Genomic DNA, 22161 nt, shown 5'->3' on the forward strand with positions numbered 1-22161 from the left:
TTTTCTCTTCATTCTTGTTTATCTTTCAACTCAACCCTTCATGCAGTCAAGCTTCAATATCAGTGCTCGTCAAGTGATGCTAGAATAAGAAGATTCTACAGCAGTTCATGAATTAAATATTGCCAGAATTGGTGTCAGAAGTGGGAGGAAGGGTTACAAAAGAGCAATTTACTTTCTGGAATTCTCTCAAGGACAGAAAACTTAAAGGATCAAAGTTAATTTTCGCGCCTCGTGTACAAAATGACTCCATATTTTCGGAAATTATTTGCAAATGATGAAAACATTGTGAAAATGAGCGGAAAATTAATCACGCAGCAGAGCGTTTGCATTTTAATTTGCGGTTTTATAAATTGAACTCAGACCATTTTGGGTTTTTTTTTCTCAGTATTTAATTTGAAAGAGATCAAATTACAAAATTGTGTTGTATATTTGAAAAGTTAATTTAAAATTAATTTCCTCGAATTCATCTCATTATACCTACACACTATTATACGTTCCTCTGGCATATTAAATAAAAAAAATTACATGATACACATGCTCAATATTGCGCTGGCTTTTATCATGCTGTGTTGATGGGTGGTAATGAGAATTTTTCCCCGTGAATATTGAGTTAGGAGGATTTCTGTGGAGATCTTTGGGTGTGGCATCGAAGCAATTCCATCGTCTAGACATGGCTGGGCGCAAATTCAGCGCGCCCTTGTCGTGACGCCAAAAATACAGCAGGTGGTTCCACGTCTTGTACATTTTATATTCACCCACAAGATGTTGGGATGTAATCAAACACGCACCTCGACGAGATGAAGGCGAAAGGACGAGTGCTCGTAAAATGGAAAATAAATAAGGGAGATGAGAGTCTCCATTCGCAAATTGGGAAGTCTGAAAGATGAGCGCACTTGAGAACTCTTGAAGGACTTCGTTATTCTATTGTGTGATGACGAGGAAATTTTAATGGTAATCGTCTTAAAAGCTAGGTGATTATTGATAGTTTCATGAAAGCACTCTCAAGCATCTCTGCAGCATCAGTTGCTGACGAGAGAGTTAAATTTGGGAGTTCACAGCCGGTCAAAGGTCTGATTTTAAAATCAATATTCAACCAACACAGAGAGAGTTGTGCGTTTGTAGAGATTATAAGGCTTTATGGTAAAGCTTTTACGATCATGTTATATATAGAATATAATGTTTTTACCCGTTTTAGCAATTTTTCAATGAATTTTGATAACATCAAAGTGAAAACTACTCTTAATGCGATTATGAGCTGGCTGATTTTCAGCAAATTTCCATAGAAATATATGAAAATTAATAAGTTATGTGAAATTTTTACATTATTGCAACATTTCATAAACAAACAGACTACGATATGAGCTTTACAGTGAATTTTTGAAGAATTTCAGATTATTTTGTCGTATTTGCCATGTTAAATTAAGTGTTAAAATATATCTAGTGTGCAGAGATGTGAAATTACAACTTAATTAAGTAATTTAATACAGTGGAAAAATTGCTAATTCACACAATTTTCATGACTACAAAAGATAAAGAGTATTTTATTTTATTACTTTGTTTATGCACATAAAAGTGCATCAGACGTTCGCTTCTCTTGCAATATAATGTCAATAAAAGTTTTGTGAATTCCTCCGTAAGAAAGAAATTTTATGTTGTATTTTGTGAAATCATAAAATTCCACAAACTATGTTTACGCCGCCTTGAATGCGCTCAAATTCTCTCTTTCTCTCCCTTTTATCAGTGTCGAAATTGTTGAGCATCTCATTCTTAAGAAGCTTCCATCTCCACGGTGAAATGTGTTCTGTGTTGAATCCCTCTTTGTATATAAAACAGAAAATTGGCTGAGGAAAAGCGCACGAGAAAAGAGTTTGCACACGAGCAATAGAGCCATCTCGCTCACTCTCTCTCTATATACAAAAGCATTCACACACTGACTCGAATTTTGTTTTGTGCGAATCTTCATCACTCTTCGGTCTACTTTCAGGAGAACAAGACGTGTTCGTTTGACAGTTCGCTCTGTTTCGCTGGTGAAAACAAAGAAAAACCCAGAGAGTTTGTCAATTAGGTCGTGGCTTATCAGTGCCGAAAACTCACCATATTTTCGCGCGAAAAATAAACCAATTCGCTGTGTTCTGCTGTGCATTTCCACCCAAAAAGTTCGCACACATCTCAACTTCTGCACGATGGATAGCACAGAAGTGGTTCCGACTGTGGAGACTGATAATAGGAAACCTTATAAGGTAAACAATAGATTATGTTTTTTCAGAGATAATTCAACAGCTTATCAGGATGAGTGCTCTGAGGATTTGTTTGGGATGCTTAAGGCATTGTCACAATTAAAGTGTAAGACAAATAATAAATATGTACAGTAAATCACATTGCAATTATACGTTGATTTGAGACAAAAACCAGAGAATGATTCATTCATGCAACATTATGTACACAAAGGACAATTCACAAGTTCAATATGAAGTGAAAATATTTGGAAAAGTGAGTAAAGTTTCAATGTTGGTCGACTGTCCCCAAATAATACTGTTTATTTTAGGGATTTCCAGCTTCATTGATTTTTTTTTTTCATTATTCAATCCGAAGAAGATTTGCTCAAAAAACAATAAATGTGTCACTGTTTTTTATTCTAACAATTTGTGATAAAATCCTTTCCCGCATTTTTATATGGTATTAAATTTCTCTAGTAAAATATTTTCTGGCACGAAAGATGATGTTTATATCCTTTAAGAAATCTCCAGATGCCTGAATTCGAGTGAAATTGAGCATAGACGAATAATATGGCACAATGCGCTCTAATCGATAAAATGTGAATTTATCTGCTATCTTTCATTGCCATCGAGGAAAATTTTTTTATCATATTAGCTATCAAAATATCCTCATCTCACTTCTCCTTTATTTGGGATTGGCGAGAAGAAGAATAATGAGAGGCGATAAGGAATGTTTGTGATGAGAAACTCAATAAGTTGAGCGTAAATTGACGCCTTTTAGCTTGTAAAATGACACCAGCAATTTGCCTAATATCTCCACATTTTCTAAGACTTCTTCTTCCGCCTCACGTAGTATTCAATATCACCATAATTGTTCTGATTTTACACTGAAGAACGAAAAAAAAATGTTTCCCTACATTTATGTGGGGCAAGAGAGGCTGACTGGGTTTACCTAAAAACCTATACTTCTACTGAATCAAATTAAGTTCGCCTTATGTACGGTGCGAGTGTGTATTTACACGCAGTAGGCGAGATTATACGACGGTTGCCATCGTTACCAACTACGAAAAAGTCCATTCGAAATTTCAGAAGCATAATTTTACGACAGGCAACAGTCAGGAGATTCTCATTTATGAGCGAACCTTAACAAGACCACGACTATAATTGCAACTCCCGGTGTTTATTCGGATACACAACTAAAAGCCAATTTATTCTCGACAATGACTCATCTTGTGGTTAAATCTGCATTATTAATTGCTTTCCCCAATAAATGTGTTACTATGAAGCAAAGTATGCTGGCGGTTCATAATATAGCGTTAAAGTTCACTTCAAACTTTGCGTCAAAGTTCCTTCAACTTATTATTAAAGTAGTTTTACCGCGGAGAAATTCAGAGTATGTTTCAATTACTTGAGTCTCTTGCGACTAAATTTCAGCATAGAATATTTATCAACCTTGCGGTAACATGCTTTATGACTGAGTAAATTAAAAAATTTTTTCTGTTAAATTCAGGAGATAAAATGAGTAAATCGCGAATTGAAATGGGCGGAGCATCTTAAGAGGCGGGGTTTAAAAGTACCAAATCTACAATTTTTTGTGCGGAAAATCGTGGGAGACAAATTAATTAAACATCTCAATGAATATTTTTTTTGGTCTGTTGAATTTTCAAGACTGGCCTTTTGAAAAAATAATGAGCAAGACTTGAACACCTTTAAAACTGAATGAATAAATATTTATACTCTTTATGCAAAAATTCCTTGTTGTTCAATCTACAAAACCCTCTTGGAAGAATGTCACCAAGGTTTAAAGGGAGGAGAAACAGAATCTCATCATTGTAAGGATATTGAATTTTCCTGGGTTCCCAAATTCCTCTCCATTCACCTTACTGACATTCTGTGTTATCATTTTCTCAGGCCATATGGAAATTCTCACACAAAATGTCTTGCAGCATTAACCTCTTTGATTTTTTGCAACTCCGATCCCACACACTATATTGAAATAATTCCACAGCCACAAAAACAGGGCGAACATGATTTGGATTCCGGATAATAGTTTGGGAGGGAAATAAGTGAAATTTGTGGAGAATACCCAGAGAACATAATACAGAGAGAAATGCCAGTCACGTTCCATAGACCCAGGATTAGTATGTTAAAAATATAACATTGCAAAAATTGACCGAGAGAATACACAAATCGCAGTGAAAGTTGTGCAATTATCCTAATGGTTTCTCTATGGTGAAAGGTGAAGGACGTCACGCGGAATATCAAGAAGGCAGTGGTGGCGGCCACTCTTGAGGAAGTGAAGATAAAGGCGGCGGAGAAGTTCGACAAGACGGAAGTTCAGCCGACCATTCATTTGGATTCGGACGGCACGGAAATTGACGATGAGGAGTACTTCCAGACGCTGGAGCCCAACGCCGAACTGATTGCTGTCTTCCCAGGCGAGCAGTGGATGGACGTAAGAATACATCCTCTTTAATTACCGGCGCGGCTTCAATGCTCTTGAAAAACCGACCCAAATTCCAGCCCACGCACTACGTCACGATAACGACGCGTCGCGACTCGGCTGACAGCACGGATTGTGCAGACGTGGAGCGCGTGCACCTGAAGAAGCTCGTGGGGCAGCTGAGGAACAATCTGTGCAGTGTGTCTGTGCTGAGCGAGCCCGACCTGGAGCTGCTGTCCAACATGGATCCCAACTCCCTGGCCGACATCACCGGCAAGGACTTCATCGAGCAGCTGAAAGAGGCATCAGGCAGGTTAGGGGGAGGGACCGGATGGAGTGGTGATCCTCCCCATCTTGACAGTCTCAATGTTATTCTACCTATTACACCAAATGCTCCCCGTGTGCTCAACGAAAGCATGATGTAGAGTTGAGAGTTCCAGATGAATGAGTATCTTTTGACAAGGGGGAGAAATTATGTCTGAAGTGGTGTACAGCTTAGCGGAAGTAGGAGAAGAAAAAAGAACGTGGAATATTATTACAATGTTTGCTCGTCAAATGATTCATTTTTTATCAGAAATATTTTCTTTTCAGATTATTTGACTGAGGAAAATTGTTGAAAGAAATTTTTCGTTGAATTCTTTGTATTCTCAAAGTGCATGAATTTTTTTTTAACCCGTTTTAGGCACTGTTGAAGTGTTGAAGATTCCTTAAATAAGTTGATGAAGTGTCGTACAAATTTTATTCATATTATCTCCCCCTTGACTTTTGCGTAGAATATATAGGATTCACATGCAAAATCCCAGTAGATTACAGTGAAATTGCTCAGATTTGTGGATATTGATTTCTTTCAAGTTTAGTTTATATGGTATGTGAGGGTGATTTTGATATTCCATTGAACTCTCAAAGTCTATCGAAAACATATTTTACCATCCATTAACTAGGGAAAACGGAAGTGTCATTTGCACCTCGTTTCTCCCCTTAAACGCTATGATGAGCAAACTACTTAATTACTTTTTTTTCTTTTAATAAACTCTTAAAATATGCAAAGCGCTTGCATTTTGAAAGGCTTTTGATTGAAAAAGTTTCAAAATTGACTCAACCCTGTGACGATGTATTTTCTATTAAAATTTCATCTAATTAAATTCTCTTCTCAGTTCTGGGCGTCAAAGTTTCCCACTGTGAATCATTGAGTTTTCTCCGTTTTCTCTTCCACTTTAAAAATCCACCTTTGCCGCTTTCGGTGGCTCACAATTAATGACCAAGAAGCGGTTTTGCAATGAACACTGAGGGGAAAAGAGGCACAATAAATTGACTTCATAATGAACAGGATATTAAAGGAATGATTTACTCATTGCACGGCAAAAGCTACACAGAACTTAATTAATTAGTGAAGTATTTCGTGTGGTTCTCAGTTAAATGGACGTGAATATGACGCTGCAGGATTCTGTGGTTGTCTTTCAATTAGGCATCTAAATAGACGCTTTCACTTCACACCCGCAGAAATCCCATTTAAACATGCACTGATGGCTCACAGCGATAAAGGACGATGTATTTAAGAGGCACTCTCGGTGGTAGAAGTGAATTTTAATGTTAATAAATTTCATAAAGTCAATTTTAATGTCCTTTCTCTACGGTTCGATGAAAATCACACTTTCAGCACATATTCAGTGAAGTGGAAGAATTGAAAAGATAGAAAGCCAGTTTCCTGCAAAGTCTTTTCTCAATATTGATTAAAATTATATTCAAATCTAATTCAATCACTCTTTTTTGCGGTGGTGATGCTAAAAAATACATATTTCTTGTTTACTCCAAACAATAAAACTTTGGCACAGTGACCAACAAACACTGTTTTTGCCCATGAATTTCCCCATCTATTGCAATGTTCACGCTTCACTACGCGGACCGGACCCCGAGCGAAAGACTTTTAATTTGGAAATATATGTCCTGAAATGAAATGCTCCCCAATTCCAATGTTGGAACACCCTCGGGGTGTGGATGGTTTCACCTTGTGTTACCAGAACATATCGGTGTGCCTGTAGCCTCGCCGTATTTCACTCAATGTCGAAAGAAAATTAGGGGCAGAAGAAAAAAGTTCGCGCTCAGAGTGAAGTGTGGAAAATGTACGAAATAAATTTTAGGCGTATGAAAAACATGTTTTCGCGAGACACTTTTATGAGATAATGACGAAAGAAGAAAGTCAAGAATTTGCAATTGCGCAAGAAGGCATGTTTTAGTATGTTTATGCTCACTGTATAATGCTTTACATACACAAATTTAATTAAATCATTTTCAGGATTTCCATTAAACTAGATGTGAAATGAGTTAATATAAAATGAATGTTGTACAATTTTCATGTAGAATTTTTTAATTAACCTTTGAACAATGCTCTTAATTGTCATTTATTCTACCTTTTTTCCATTTCTATTCTTTATGTATGAAAACATATGAAAGTGATTGTTGAATTTGGAATTTATTCATATTGTATGGAAAACGATGTATTTTCCTTGTCTATTCGAAATAACATTTCCTTTCTACCTTTATCAATTTCATACATCAAAGAGATCAAAGAGGAATAGCAACATTTGCTTAAAAATAAATCTTCTTATAGGATTAAACTTCTAATCATGTCTACGAATCAGTACACATATAATAGTATACATATTATCAATTTATTTCTCTAAAAGTGTCCAAGAATGCATAACATTATTTCACAGCACGCCATTAATTTACCTTAATTGCTGGATACATAATAACTGTAGTGAAACAACTTGAAAATGCCTGTCAACAGGTGTCTAATGAATGCCAAATTGCACCTTTCAGACTCCTGCATGAAAAGCGACAGGCTTTTGACGCAATTGAGCTGCTAAGGATCCTGGCGAAGGAGCGCGGCATCACGCTGGAAGTTCACCACGACATCAGTGATGCCCTCGGCGTGCGCAGCGGACCATCCCTCGATAGTGCCACGGGGGATGAGCCGCAACCCAGCACCGACTCACCATCTGCAACTTGATACCACTGCACGATAGACAGCCCCCTGAGGCACCCCTTTAGGACCCACACCACTGACGATTGCAGTTGAACGCAGAATTAAGCATACAAAGGGAGCAATTCTCAGTCTCATTGTGTGATGTGTCAGAAGTTGCCTAAGCACAATTTTATGGTAATCTAGGTCAACATTACTTTCTAAGTTACATTCCTAGTGAGAGTTAGAAGTATGTTAAAAAGCAATGCGAAACCGGAAAACGAATTCCCAAATTTTACATTTTTACGTCGATTATCTATGAATTCTTTTTGTGTAAAATGACGCTAATAATATGTCACTTAGAATACCGAAGGTGTGTCATCTCCTTAACATGTGCAAAAGAATCAGTAGCATGTTTTAACTGTCAAACATCACACAATGTGACTCATAAGTGGTCCCAAAGTCCCAATAGCAGACTTTAAAGTGAGAGGATTATTTGCGATGTAGGTGTTAACTAATAATGTAGGACATACAAGGAGACACAGAAAAATATTGCATGAATATCCTATTAATGTGAACACATTAGCCAATGGTACTGTTACACAGAAATATATTGAACATTAATGCATCCGTTGATGTTAGTTGGACGCGGAGAGGCGAATAGATAGTCGTGGGTGTTAAAGTGTTAGGATTAAGGGAGTGTATTTGGCGATTATATACAAGGAAGAGTGACGATAACAAGCTTATGATTGTAAAACTCGACGAGATAACGAGATATTCAATGATAACAGACACAATTTTCGCATCATAAGTAGATTACAGCGCATTCATCGCTGAGTAGCTCTTTGAAAATCAATGAATAATTATAAAATATATACCACTGTTCCAGCACTGATTTTGACATAGAGTTTATGGTCTGAAATAGTCCTTTTATTGATTATGCTTAATTGACAACCATTTAGCAGTGTTAATTTTACACTCTCTTATGACAATTCGACCAACAAGCGAATTCAAGTCGGAAGGAAACAGAAATACACAACGTGGCAAAATTCGAAAACCCTGAACTGCATTTCTCGACGATAAACCTCCCCAAGACTGATAGATTTACCCTCGTGAGACGAAATCGTACTTAGTTCATCCAATTGTACTCGTAAGTTAACATGATAGAAATGGAATTGGAAGAAATTTTAGCTAAATGAGAAAATTTACGTTCTCCCGAGAAAAAAAAAGATGAAAATTAATACGAAAGAGTCGAAAGGAAAAGAATATTTTCTGCATTATTGGACTCAAGTGACCGTGAATGCAAACTTTTTGGAAAAACCTTATCTTTTATGAAAAAAACAAGGGAAAAACGGAAGTTTTTCAGTAAAGATTTTTTGTAATAAAGGATTGAAAAGCATGAAAATCCGAAATTGAAGCATGTGAGAATTGTCAATTGCCACCTTGACAACGAATTTGCACAAGTCCAAAACTCCTTTGAACTAATGTAAATGCAACACTAAACATCCGATAAATGTTACACGAATAAAAAAAGAGCATGTCAATAAATTCCTTGTAGAAAAGAAACTTTGTGACTTACTTATGTCTCGTTATTCATACACTGGTTCTGTGCAAAGATTTCTCGCCGTGAGCCGCATTAGAAGGTAAGAATAAGTGATAAACACACACACTTTCCATGGCAATACCGATAGTTTGGCGCGCTTTTCGGACGTTCCGGAGGGTGTGTTGGTCTCAATTCTGACGTCTGTCATCAATTTCCGTTGCTCTGCGCTCAGTTTCATTTGAAGTTCTGAAAAGGGGCAGAAAAAGTGCATCACTTGCAATTTTGGCGTGATTTCGTAAGATTTGGCAAAGAAGAGGCTGCAAAAATTCGCACAGTATTCACCGAAGAGGTAAGAAACACTTTTAACTTTATATTTGCAAGGATTTCCTCCTGAAAACTGTATAAATTGCAGCAATGGCGCCGGGAAGGAAGAAACTTCCAGTATTCGTGACTGAATGCTTCAGGATTAGCTTTGAGCTGGAGGTGAATCGCTTCCTCAGCAGCAATGAGATGGAATTTTCATTCCCAAGCACTCTCACGCGTGAAAACAGGGCATTTATCCATGAGTATGTGAAGACAAAGGGACTAACCTCAAAATCCAGGGGAAAAAGTGAGAAAACTCGCATTGGAAAGGGTGTTTTGGGTGCTTATAATGGTTTTTCTCTTCTCTTCTGCACAGCTCAAAGGGTACTGACAATCTACAAGCCCAAGAAGAATGCCTCGAGGCGGCAGAAGAGTGTTTTTCACATTGCAAAGCGAACGAGGAGTGCCATTTACAGTCTGCTGAACTTCTGCCCCGTGACGCCGCAGGAAGTGGAGGAGCTGAAGGCCAGGAACACGGGCACAGTGATCAGCAGGAATCAGTTCAATGTCGGCACACTGACGCAGGGCTATCTGGTGGTGCCGCCCGCCGCTCAGGACGGCCACGTGAGACAGATACGGCGCCAGCTGCCGATTTTCCAGAAGCGCTCTGCCATTCTGAGCCAGATTGCGAGCAGCCAAACCATCGTGATTGTGAGCGAGACGGGCTCTGGGAAGACCACACAGGTGCCGCAGTATCTGCTGGAGAACGCCACGGAGCTCAACACACCGTGTCGCATCGTCTGCACGCAGCCCAGACGTCTGGCCGCCTTGTCCGTGGCGGACAGGGTGGCGTTCGAGCGCGGCGAGCAGCTGGGCGACAGCGTGGGCTACCAGATCCGCTTGGAGAGCAGGACCAGTCCCACGTCGAATCTCATCTACTGCACGAATGGCATCCTTGTGCGCTGCCTGATGGGCGGCCACTACCAGAAGGTCTTCAGCAACATCACTCACGTGATTGTGGACGAGGTGCACGAGCGCGACAAGCACTCGGACTTCCTCCTCATCTCGTTGAAGGAGGCCCTGGCCGTGAATCCCAACCTCAGAGTCATCCTTATGTCCGCCACGATCGATGCGCAGCTCTTCTCCGACTACTTCTTCAACTGTCCGGTGATCGACATTCCGGGCAGGCTGCACGAGGTGACGAACTACCACCTGGAGCACGTGCTGATGATGACGGAGTACTGCAAGAGCGAGATGGGCACGGTGCACAGCAAGGCCGTGAAGGGGCCGCGCACGTGTGAAGGCGGCGCCGAAGAGGCGCTCGACGAGGAGACAGTGAAGTTGATCAACGAGAGTCTGGAGTTGTGCTGGACGCAGTGCGATGAGGACAGCTTCCAGCAGTTCCTATACTTTGTGGCCGGGGAAAATGTGCCGATTGACTTCAGACACACCGAGACGGACATGACGGCTCTCATGATTGCGGCCGGACGAGGTGAGTTTCGCAGATTTCTTTGGATTTCATTCTCGAGGTCACAGATTTTCAACCTTGATTGGCACAAATCTTTAGATTTAACAGTATGGAATTTATTTACCATAATTCGTGTGCGTCTCTTTCAGGAATCGAAGAATTCGTGGAGATCCTCTTGCAGATGGGCGCCAATCCTCACATCATGTCTCAGCATGGCATGAACGCCATTGATTGGGCACGCCAAATGGGCCATCAGAGCTGTGTTGGTCTGCTTGAGGCCGCGGCGCTTAGCTTCACGAGCGCCGTTGACACCGGCGTGAAAATCAATGATGAATACACGGAATTGCTGCTCGACGTGTATCAGAAGAACCCGCGCGCTTCCGACGAGGACGTCGATCACTGTCTCCTCTTCACATTGATCTGCATGATTCACGCGGAAAAGCCACCGGGAAGCATTCTGATCTTCCTGCCAGGCTACGAGTCCATCGTCAAGCAGAACGAAATGATCTGCGAGGCTGTGAACGCGGGTGAAATACGAGGGAACGTGAGAATTTTCATGCTGCACAGCAACATGAAGGTGAACGATCAGAAGGCGGTGTTCGAGAGAATGCCGGGCGATTACAGAAAGATCATCCTGTCCACGAACATCGCCGAAACGTCCATCACGATTGACGATGTCGTTTACGTTGTTGATTGTGGGAAAGTAAGTATAATTTCATCGTTCTACACATTGCAGATCAAGTGCATTATTGCCATTCTTGTAGGTGAAGCAGACGACATTCGATGCTCTGTGCGGCACGACGAGCCTCGAGACGACGTGGGTGAGTCAGGCGTGCGCGCAGCAGCGCGCCGGACGGGCGGGCAGAGTGAGGAAGGGCATCTGCTACAGGCTGTACTCCATGGCGAGGTACGCGATTATGGACAAGTTCACGATTCCCGAGTTGCTGCGTGTGCCGCTGACGGAGATTTGCCTGAGTGCGAAGCTGATTGCGCCGCAGAGTGCCATCGGTGACTACCTGGAGAAGGCGCTTCAGCCGCCGGCGGCGATGAGTGTACGCCGCAGTGTGGCTCTATTGAAGACAATGGGAGCGCTGAATGAGGAGGAAACCATCACGGATTTGGGCATGCATTTGGCAGACTTGCCCATTGACGCTCACTTGGGGAAGATGGTGATCTTTGGCATATTGATGAAGTCTCTGGATCCAATTCTCACAATTGTCGCCGCACTGTCGGTGAGGGATCCTTTTGTGTTGCCCACAGGAGCGTACGACAGAGCGCGTGTGACGGTTGTGCGTGAAAACTTTGCCGAGCAGTCGTTCAGTGATCACATGATCCTGATCAGGATCTATCAGAAGTGGCTGGACACGCCGGTGAACAAGAGGCGGCAGTTCTGCGAGCAGAATTTCCTCAGCATGGGCGCCATGCAGACAATCTGTGGCGTACGATCACAGATTCTGGGCCACTTGAGGGCCACTGGGCTGATCAAGAGCAAGGGCAAGGGCAGCATTCACGATGTCAATCAGAATGCACGCCACTGGGCGGTGGTTAAGGCGTGTCTCGTGGCTGGACTGTATCCCAGTGTGGCCGTGAGGGATGTGAGGAATGCACCAGCACTGCGCGCGACGGAGAACCAGGAGAAGGTGCTGCCGCATCCACACAGTGTGCTCGGCGCGAAGCGACCGCCGGACACGAAGTTGAAGATCAAGAGCTTCCCAACGGATTGGGTGGCGTTCGAGGAGAAGGTGCGCGTTGGTTCTTCCGCCTTCACGCGTTGCAACACTGTGATCACGCCCATCACAGTAGCACTCTTCGCCGGTGACATTTACATCAATGAGGAGAGGAATTTGGTTGCCGTGGAAGCGCCAGATTCTGACTCTGAGCAGGAGTTTGACGCGGTAGGATCGGGAAGTGAGGTGATCTTTCGTGTGGATGATAACATTGAATTTACACTCATGGATGAGACGGCGTATTTGATCTTCCACTTGAGACAGAAGCTCAACCATCTCCTCCTGGCGCTCATTCAGATGCCGGACAACTTCCACTTCATCACCAACACGCGCGAAGGGAAGATCATCGACACCATTGTTGATGTTCTCATGACTGAAGAGAGGCAGAGCACATTTCCCATTCCCGATGGCATTGGTACGCGTCCGCAGGCGATTTCGCTCGACTTCTCAGCGGAGATGAATCATGGGATTCAGGAGAGGAGCCGATCGTCACAACCAATCCAGTGGAATCTGAGTGATGCCATGAGGGATTTGAGAGTCACCACGAGGTCGTCCAGTAACAGGAAGTTGCCGAGAAAGGGAAGGAAGAACAGCACTAAGACGCCGTCCAAAGACATAAAATATTACTTGATCAAAGCCGCGTCCACGGAGGAAGTTCTATGGGTCATGGAGGGATTCGACTGGTGTTTCTCGTTGCAGATTTTCAATTATCTCAAGCAATGTCTCAAGGTAAGTGATTTTGCTTGAAAAAAAACACGCCTTCTCACAAGCCACGCCCTCTGATTGATGAAATTGAATTGATGGAATTTTACTTGTGAAATCTCTTGCAGAAGTTCCCGGAATCGGAGATTTATCTCATCTTCCACGTTGGAAGCGCACAGCAGTTCTACTGCATGGGCAGATTTGTGTTCAGAGGAGGAAAGCATCTCGTAGACATGGTTCAAGCGGGCTCAGTGAACTTCCGCACCATGCGCGAGATGGTGAAGCGTCAGAAGGCGGCGTCATTCAACTGGAATGACGGCGAAGAGTTGTCCAAGGAGATTGGCGAATTGTTCGCGCAAATGCTCAGCACCACCGATAATGGAAAGTGATTTCTCAAAGTGATCTCCACGAAAGGCGATGTGACTCATTAATTTGAAAAGTACCTTGAATTGATTTTAAGTTGCACATTGAAGATATTTTAGTTGAAATTTGTATGTATTTTTTCTTAATTCTCCTTGTTTTTATTCCTTTTCAATATGATTTGATGAAGAGTCTGGCGTTGAGAAGTGAATTTTTAGATAGATGAAATAAAAACTTTGATGTGAGAATAAATTGTACATATACATATTTACTGGCGAGGGCGATTTGATGGCTACTTGTGTGTTTCTGTTGAATTGACTCAGCAACTTTCCATAGCTTTTGTTTGATCAATAAAACAAGATTTTTGAGAAAATGTGTGAAGCACAGAATGTGATTTTTCCGGAAGAAGTGGAATATCACGTGAAGAGTCTGCGGAAATATCAAATCTCAGACATTGGAAAAACCGCGTGGTTTGAGTATCATGAGATTCTCGTGAAGATTCATCAGCAAAGCATCCTGGAAGCGAGTCAATCTCGCGAGGAAGTCCTCAAGGATGCTCTGCTGCTTGAGGGGAAGTGCAAGACACTGGTCTACAATGCTTACGTGATTCTGGTGTGGCGCCACAAAATCCTGCCAGAATTACTGATCAGAGCGCATCCTCAGTCATCCTTTATCTTCTACACCATTTTCTTTCACGAGGCGACAACTGTTGGACTCCTGGAGACACTTCTCTTCCATCCGGATGCTTGTGAGGCACTCGAGGAGACTTCTCTGGATCTGATAGACTACTGCCTGCAGGCCATCATCCAGCTAATCCCGCTCGCGCAAGAGAATCATGCAGATTGTGAGGAAGCAGACGCGTCAAGTGTTGCAGAAGAAGTGGAGAAACACAGAAAATCCCTCCAGCTCAGCATTGGCATTCGCTGTCTCACCATTCTCAGCTTCCTGGTGGACAATTTGGATAGGATCTGCCTGAGTGCTGTCACCCGTTTACTGGACATTCACGACACACCGTGCGTTCTCAGTGAAATCCTCCACTTGCGACCCTGGATGCGTCGCCAAGGCCACACTTTCCAGCACTTCATCAACGATCGCTGGCAGAGCGTCGCCGGCGAAGAGATTTCACGCGTCACCAAATCCGAGGCTCACACATGGTTCTGCCTCAGAGAACTCCTGCTCAATCCTCGCCTCTTCGCCAGCTATCACGTGAACAACTTCCGCCAGACGGAAATTTCGAAGGTTCAGGGACTCCTGAATGACGTTCTGCTCGATCAATTGCCTCCTCTCGCGGATCTCAAGCACTTTCTAGTCACATTTTCCGTCGCAAAAAACCCAGAGACTCAGCAGAGAGACAAGAAACTCCTTCTTGAGGAACTCCCACAGATCCGGGAGACTCTCCTCAGCCATCTCTCCTCCCACGGTGTGGAGAATATCATTGATGATTTCCAGAAATCCATCAACATCACCGAAATTGCTTCAACACTCAGCAAAGCCTACAATTTGGACGCCCTGGAGCAACTTCTGCCTCCGGAAAGCCCCTCATTCACGCCCTCTTGCCATCATTGTGGCCTTCCGGCGCCCAAGAAGTGCTCCAAATGCCTTCGCGTGCACTATTGCTCGCGCGATTGTCAAGTGAAGGACTGGCAGACGCACAAGTCGCACTGCCAGCCATAGGAAAATCATCAGATTCGCGCACAAGAAGCCTGTATTTCCACACACATTCAGCACATTTTCCTGTGGCTTAACTCTGCGATCGCAGATGCTCCTTGATGACGTCCAGCGCCGGCGTCTCCTCGCCAAAGTCCTTGATGACCACCACAGAGCAGCCGCACACCTTCCTCGGCTTGCCCTCCTTGTCGATCTTACACAGGCCAGACCACTCGCCCAGCTTCTTGTTGGAGTCCACGCGGATCAGCGGGATCTGATGCTCGTGGCACAGCGCCGTGACCAGCTTCTTGTACTGTGGCTCGTCGCAACTCTCGGCCAAGATGCACAGCACAGCTTGGCGTCTGCAAACGGCAAAAAATTCGCTGTTACTCCAAGGCACATTCAATAAAAGCGTATTTTTTATCACGATTGTCATGCATGATTTTAATGGCCGAAACGTGTGACAAATGAAGTGACTAGAATTTAACCAGAGAAAAGTCTTTGTCACCACATTTTTTTTCAGTCAATTCTTAAACATTGGAAAGTCAATATGAGAATTTTTCCACTCATCCTCCTCCTTATCTGTGGTAAGAAATAAAATTTTTCAGTATTGCAAGGTCTGCCAATGAAATAGAGCACTTTTATTTGAAAGGTTTAAGAGAAAAAGTATCTTATTTATAAACAACTTTATTGTGAATATTCATTAGAATTTTTTTTTAACAAGAATACAATGATAAAATTGGGGCCAAAAGTGAAAATCATGATTGAAAATCATCTTCAATGTTCATAAAACAAGTTGAATAGAAAGTGAAAATTTTCCGTAATATTGCTAAAAATGAAAAAGTTTGCATTTCAAAAATATTTTCTCTCTTTCTCCGTAAAAAAAAACCACAAAATTAAGTTACTATATTTCATTGGCAATTTTTTTTCACAGTGAAATTATAGTGATTGTCCAATATTTTCAAAGGTTTTCAGATAATCAGAGGAAAGGCGGCTTTTTCAAAGTCCTTTCGGAAGTACGGCAAATTGGCAGTCGACAAAGGGAAGCTATTTGATGAATATGTCGAGAAATACCTGAGAAATGCTGGTGAAAGTGTGGTAAAAAGCACTGAGGACAAAAGTACGAACGGAGTTTATAATAATCGCTTCAAGAAAATAGCAGGAAAATCTAAAGCAAGTTTCAAAATCTATAAAGGTCAACATAAAAATGAGAACCAGAATCAATTGAAAGAAACTTCTCACAATCGAATGGTTGAACCACAAATTAAAAAACACAGTGAAGCTATTAAAAAACAAATCAATGCGCAAAAAAAATCACCTCGACTTTCAACTGATAATCAACCAATTTCTACAAAAAGTCAGCATGATTTCGACGTTCACAGTGAATCTTCAGACAAAAATCTGAACTTTCGAGTGTCTAAACCAAATGATCAGCCTTTAGAAACCAATGAAACCACTCGAGATATCCACGATGCCGAGCAATATCATCAACACGCAGAAGCTGAAGAAAATCCAGCAAATAACTTTGTTCCTGTTCAACGACAGGTGAAGTACGAAAATCCTCGAGAAATCGATGATTCCAAATCAGAAATCAATTATGGTTCTCAAGAAATTATGAGTTTTCATCACGAAGTTCAAGAATCTCAAGATAATCAGGATTTTGTCCGTAATATTGAAGATCACAATGTTCAAAAAAATCATACAATGAATTTAGAACACAAGAAAAATGGCGAAAATCCAGATCAAGAATATCAATATGATAGACCAGAACTGAACGAAAGCCCAAAAGAAGTCTTGATTCCTAACGAAGATGATCAACATCCAATTATGGACGAAATGACGCAACATAATCAAGATTCTAACACAAATACTGAAAATCATGGACTTGACTATCATCAAATGAGCAAAAATCTTGATCACAATCAAGATATTGAAAGAGAGAAATATGATCCGGAACTTAATCAGAGTCCAGAAGAAGACATAAATCATAATGCAGATGATCGACTACCAGAAATGGAGGAAAGTATTCAACATAATCAAGATATAGAAAATCACGATGTTCAGTATCATCAAATGAGCAAAAATCTTCAATATAACGAAGATTCTGATGAGGTTATCGAAAATTTTGAACCAGATGAAAGCCTAGAACAGCCAGAAAACAATTCAAGTCCTGATGTTGCTAACAAACACTTTCAACATCCGAAATTGGACGAGAACCTTGGAAATAACATTATTCCTGACCAATATGTTAACCTTCATGTAAACGATACAGAACAGAATGAAAGCACTGAAGGCCACTTGAGTTCTTATGACGAAGTTCAACATCCAGAAACGGATGAAAAGGCTGGAATGAATTCAGAGTCAGAAAACAATTCAAATCCGGAGGTTAATTATGAATTTGACGAAAATGTTCAGCATAAGCAGGTTTTTGATCAAGATATTGAAGATCACGAATTTCAATATCATCAAATGGGCAAAAATCTTGATCATAATCAAGATATTGACAATTCAGAGATGCACGAAAACATTGAAAATGACTTAAGTCCTGGCATAGATATTCAACATCTGGAAATACACGAAAATCTTGAGAACAATTTGAATTCTGACAAAGATTCTGAAGACAATGCAATTTCTAATCATGCTGTTCAGCATCCGAAAATGGACGAACATTTTGAGGCGGTTATTGAGGAATCCGGACTGAATGAATCTCCTCATAATGAAGATTCTGATCAAGCCAGTCAATCAATTGAAGACAATCAACATTCTAGTGCTGCAGAAGACAGCTTGATGGCTGATATTTATCCAACTTCTGTGGAAAATCAATCGCCTAAGACGAATGACAATCGAGCTGCAGAGGCCAATCATGCGCAACAAACTCCTAACCGCGGAAGTACGAAGAAAGGTGGAATCTCCTTGTCCATCAACCTCAACCAGCCCAAGTCTGAGGATTCCCTCGTGAACTGGCTCTTGGCCAAAGTGTAGAATGCTTGTCAATAAACACAGGATGAAGAGTACTCACTTGTCAAGGGATTTGCAGGCCTGGTGGATGCCGTGCACGAGTCCATCGGCGATCAGGGACTTCTTCAGCACCTCCTGCAGGGCGGTGTTGATGTCCATGGGGCCCCCGATCACGGGGTCGGAGGAGGGAGTCACATCTCTGGAAAGAATGACAACGTCAGCCGGTTATCATTGCTTCCGTCCTTGACGTGACCACACTTGAGGGAATTCCCTCCGGAGGCGCACTTCAGGGCGGCATTGCCGGTGAGGTTAGGGCGCACTTACACTTCAGTATCAGACATTTCGGAGATTTCTCGCGTGCAGTACGTAGATACACCTGCAAATAGGGGGAAATCACCGAGATTAGAAAAGTGTTCCGTGAATAAATGGGTATTTTAGCGAGAAATCAAAGTCAACAATGTGACTTTACTTTTCTGATAATTTCTCAATATATTTTAGAGCAAGCGATGGAATTTCATCGTAAGCAGTTACCACTCACTTTATTAAACACTCTCACAGTACTTATTTGAGGATATTTTAGTGGAAAACCAGGGAAAATGAGGAAAATATGAGATCCACGTTGCAAACTCACCTCGATTGAACGCCGGAAAGGGTGAAAGAGGAAAAATGGCCGCCTAAACTCAACGAAGTGTCAATTCCACCGTAGACACAAACCTCCTTCGTCAAGCACGAAGAGATAGCAGGAAATGAGCGGGTTTTCTTTGTTCTGCTTATCTTGCCGCACCAGAATACACACAAGTTGTTATCTGTGGGCATCTTCAACACTTATCAGTTGCACAATTGGCGGAAATTCACTGAGAAATGCGATATTTCGCGTAATTAGGCCAATCACACTTCCCGTATCGCCCACTCGTGGCGCTGAATGGGGCAGATCATCAGGTAACCCGTGAAATGTTTACTGCTGTTCGTCGGATGTTCTCAATAAAGAATTTCGATTTTGTGTGAAAATTGTGGTGAAAACGTGCCGGAAAAGTGTGTAAAAATGAAGTCGAGTGGCTGGAGAATATGATGGAAATGGTAATTGAGCGGGGCGGTGGGTGTGCGGGGTGGAAAAGTGCGTGAAAAGTCGCTTGACGACACAACGTCAATGGCAGCCAAATACCGGTTTTGCCATCTCCTGCGATTTGTCAAGAAAACTTTCCATTTCTTCTCTTTTTCCTCGCGCGCTGATGTGCTGGATGTGCAGGAAAATGGGAGCGCTGGTGGTTGGGGGTGCTGGGTGAGGGGTGGTGGCGGTGGTTCTGGGGGCGCTGCGAAGGGCTGTTCTGCCGGAGACAAAGAAGTGTGTGTGTGTGAAATGCCGAAAATTTCGCCTCAAGGACAAAGCACTTGATGGGAGATTTTGGGTGGTTTTAAGGGTGATTTTGCAGGCTGCTAATATGTGACTCGTTGTCTTTGCAGGTGGTCTGAGGAAGAGCGCCGCGAGAGACCATGGACCCGTCGTCGCTCAGCTTCAAGGACACCGCGAGCTGTGATAGGCCAGCCCTGCCGCCGCGCATGGGCTCGCGCTCCGCCCTGGCCACCGCGCCGCCCTCCGACGACTACTACGGCGTGACGGTGCCACAGAAGGCGCCCGAGAAAGGGCCCAGCGGCGACTTCACGGGCGCCAGCGTGGCCCTGCAGAGCGCCGAGTGGTATTGGGGCAAGATCACGCGCGACGAGGTGAAGGACAGGCTGAAGGACATGCCGGACGGCTCCTTCCTCATCCGCGACGCGTCCAGCCAGAAGGGCGAGTATACGCTGACGATCCGCAAGGACGGCAGCGACAAGCTGATCAAGATCGGCCACCGCGGCGGCAAGTACGGCTTCACGGAGCCGTACACGTTCGCGTCGGTGGTGGAACTGGTGAATTACTTCCGCAAGGAGTCCCTGAAGCAGTACAACAACGTGCTGGACATCAAGCTGATGTACCCGATCTCGCGCTACAACCAAGAGGAGGACACCAGCGGCGTGGACAGCGAGGGTGACGTGAACAAGCTGGTGGAGCAGTTCATCGAGGTGCACGAGAAATTCCTGAAGAAGTCACAGAACTACGACGAGATGCACAGCTCGTATCAGCGTATGGAGATTGAGATAGAGATTAAGCGACAAGCACTTGAGGCATTCCACGAGGCGATATCCATGTTTGAGGATCAGATCAAGCTGCAGGAGAAGCTCAAGACGCAGGCGCAGCCGCACGAGATCAAGAGTCTCAATGAGAACTACGACATTCTCAATCAACGACTCGGCGCTCTCAGCGAGAGCAAGGAGAAGCTCGAGAGTGATATTGCGAAGCAGAACAAGGAGTTCCAGGCATTCGAGCGTGATATCAACTATCTCAAGCCAGAAGTGCTCAATTTGTCGCGACTTAAGGAGAAACTTCATGGGTGAGTGTCTCATTGATCGAAAAGAAATGTCAGGAAAACGAATGATTTCCTTTTGTCACTTTCTGATTGAAATTTCCTCAATTTTGATGGTGTTTGTGAGCGAGAATTGAGGTGTCTTTGGGCAGATTGGGAGAGTAATTGGACTGTTTTTCTTTCTCTCTCTCTCGGCAGACTGCTCCTGCAGCACGGGCTCACGCACGAGCAGATCAACCAGATCATGGAGGACGGGTTGCGATCGTGGGCGAATCTGCACAACATCCAGATGACGCACTACGACGAGGCCACGTGGTTTCTGCCCAATTGCAGCCGCCTGGAGGCCGAGCAGCTGCTCACGGGCACACAGACGGGCACGTTCCTGATCAGGCCGCGCAGCGCCGGTCACTATGCGCTGTCCATCAGCAACAACGGCGTGCCGAATCACTGCATCATCTACCAGACGGACCGCGGCTTCGGATTCGCGGAGCCGTACAATGTGTACAGCACGCTGAAGGCGCTGGTGCTGCACTATGCTCACAACTCGCTGGAGGAGCACAATGACTCGCTCCTCACCACACTCAAGTATCCTGTCTACGGACAGAGCGCCATTGTGCCAACGTCGGCGACGGCAATCAAGGAGGAGCAGCAGCAGCAGCAGCGACAGACCAGTGCAGAGTGTTAGCTGCGGAGAGTACGAGATTATGCGGAGATTCTTTTTTGATTTTTTTTGTGTGTTTTTTCCCAGCAAAGAATCTTCCCACAAAAAGTAATTTGAGTATATATTAAATATAAGGATAATGTGATTTCTTTTTATACAATTTACTATTAATTAGAGAGACATGCAAATATGAGGAGATATTACTCGTAAAAAAAAACAAAAATGATGAAAGAGAATTCTTTAGTTGTTTAACACCTTCTTTCTATACATATAATTGAGAAATGATGATAAGATGATATCAATTTTGTGTTTTTCTTCTGGACAACAAAAACTTTTTGAAATAGTATAAATTCTCTTCCCTCCCGGAGATATATATATACATATATATAAAAGTGTGTGAAAAGTGAGTTCGCAAACGACGAAAAAAAAAAGAAATCAATCGAAAGAAGATCTAAAATATAGATTTTTTGGTGAAGTAAATGCAGCAAAAACACAAAAAATACAACTATGAGAAGAAAGAGGAAAACTTAGAGATATTAGAATTTTAGGTATTTGTAAGATAATGTGAAAGAATATAACGTTGTGTGTTAACATGAAAAAAAAAACATTGAAAATGATGAAAAGTTTCGCGAAGTAATTGTGTAAAATTTCCAAGAGAATCACGGAGAAGATGAAAACCAAACTTACTAATGATAAATATCGCTTGTGCACTCTCTGTTGCCATCTTTGTGGTAAAATACATAAACAAAAAAAAACGTAGATATTTGTGGAT

The 22161-nt window shown here is 42.6% G+C and overlaps 5 protein-coding genes across 7 annotated transcripts; 4 read left to right on the forward strand and 1 right to left on the reverse strand.

Moving 5' to 3' along the window:
- Nucleotides 1-1975: 1975 nt before the first annotated feature.
- LOC132265645 (DNA fragmentation factor subunit alpha) lies at nt 1976-8856 on the forward strand. Its single transcript, XM_059766386.1, has 4 exons — nt 1976-2240; nt 4456-4671; nt 4740-4972; nt 7480-8856. Exons 1-4 carry the CDS (start codon nt 2184-2186, stop codon nt 7667-7669), a joined length of 696 nt encoding a protein of 231 aa, XP_059622369.1. The 5' UTR covers nt 1976-2183; the 3' UTR covers nt 7670-8856.
- A 428-nt stretch (nt 8857-9284) lies between these two features.
- Nucleotides 9285-14055, forward strand: LOC132256110 (3'-5' RNA helicase YTHDC2-like). The gene is made up of 6 exons (XM_059752301.1): nt 9285-9513; nt 9577-9774; nt 9844-10959; nt 11085-11638; nt 11700-13391; nt 13493-14055. Exons 2-6 carry the CDS (start codon nt 9579-9581, stop codon nt 13751-13753), a joined length of 3819 nt encoding a protein of 1272 aa, XP_059608284.1. The 5' UTR covers nt 9285-9513; nt 9577-9578; the 3' UTR covers nt 13754-14055.
- Nucleotides 14056-14082: 27 nt separating this feature from the next.
- Nucleotides 14083-15407, forward strand: LOC132256114 (zinc finger MYND domain-containing protein 10 homolog). Its single transcript, XM_059752305.1, has one exon. The coding sequence runs from the start codon at nt 14097-14099 to the stop codon at nt 15396-15398; it is 1302 nt and encodes a 433-aa protein (XP_059608288.1). The 5' UTR covers nt 14083-14096; the 3' UTR covers nt 15399-15407.
- Nucleotides 15408-15411: 4 nt separating this feature from the next.
- Nucleotides 15412-19010, reverse strand: LOC132256122 (small ribosomal subunit protein eS12). 2 transcript variants are annotated; one of them, XM_059752315.1, is made up of 4 exons: nt 18961-19010; nt 18654-18705; nt 18391-18528; nt 15412-15733 (listed from the first exon to the last, which is right to left on the reverse strand). In XM_059752315.1, the coding sequence occupies exons 2-4, from the start codon at nt 18668-18670 to the stop codon at nt 15466-15468; spliced, it is 423 nt and encodes a 140-aa protein (XP_059608298.1). In that variant the 5' UTR covers nt 18671-18705; nt 18961-19010; the 3' UTR covers nt 15412-15465. The 2 variants fall into 2 exon arrangements, with proteins under 2 accessions (XP_059608298.1, XP_059608299.1); XM_059752316.1 differs by lacking the exon at nt 18961-19010 and adding an exon at nt 18868-18945.
- A 109-nt stretch (nt 19011-19119) lies between these two features.
- On the forward strand, nt 19120-21824 carry LOC132256112 (phosphatidylinositol 3-kinase regulatory subunit gamma). Of its 2 annotated transcripts, none has more exons than XM_059752303.1 (3): nt 19120-19406; nt 19791-20755; nt 20927-21824. In XM_059752303.1, exons 2-3 carry the CDS (start codon nt 19821-19823, stop codon nt 21411-21413), a joined length of 1422 nt encoding a protein of 473 aa, XP_059608286.1. In that variant the 5' UTR covers nt 19120-19406; nt 19791-19820; the 3' UTR covers nt 21414-21824. The 2 variants fall into 2 exon arrangements, with proteins under 2 accessions (XP_059608286.1, XP_059608287.1); XM_059752304.1 differs by having other exon boundaries at nt 19120-19268.
- Nucleotides 21825-22161: the final 337 nt, after the last annotated feature.

Source organism: Phlebotomus argentipes, unplaced genomic scaffold (assembly GCF_947086385.1).
Source record: "Phlebotomus argentipes unplaced genomic scaffold, Phlebotomus argentipes genome assembly contig_5, whole genome shotgun sequence".
Lineage (NCBI taxonomy): Eukaryota > Metazoa > Arthropoda > Insecta > Diptera > Psychodidae > Phlebotomus > Phlebotomus argentipes.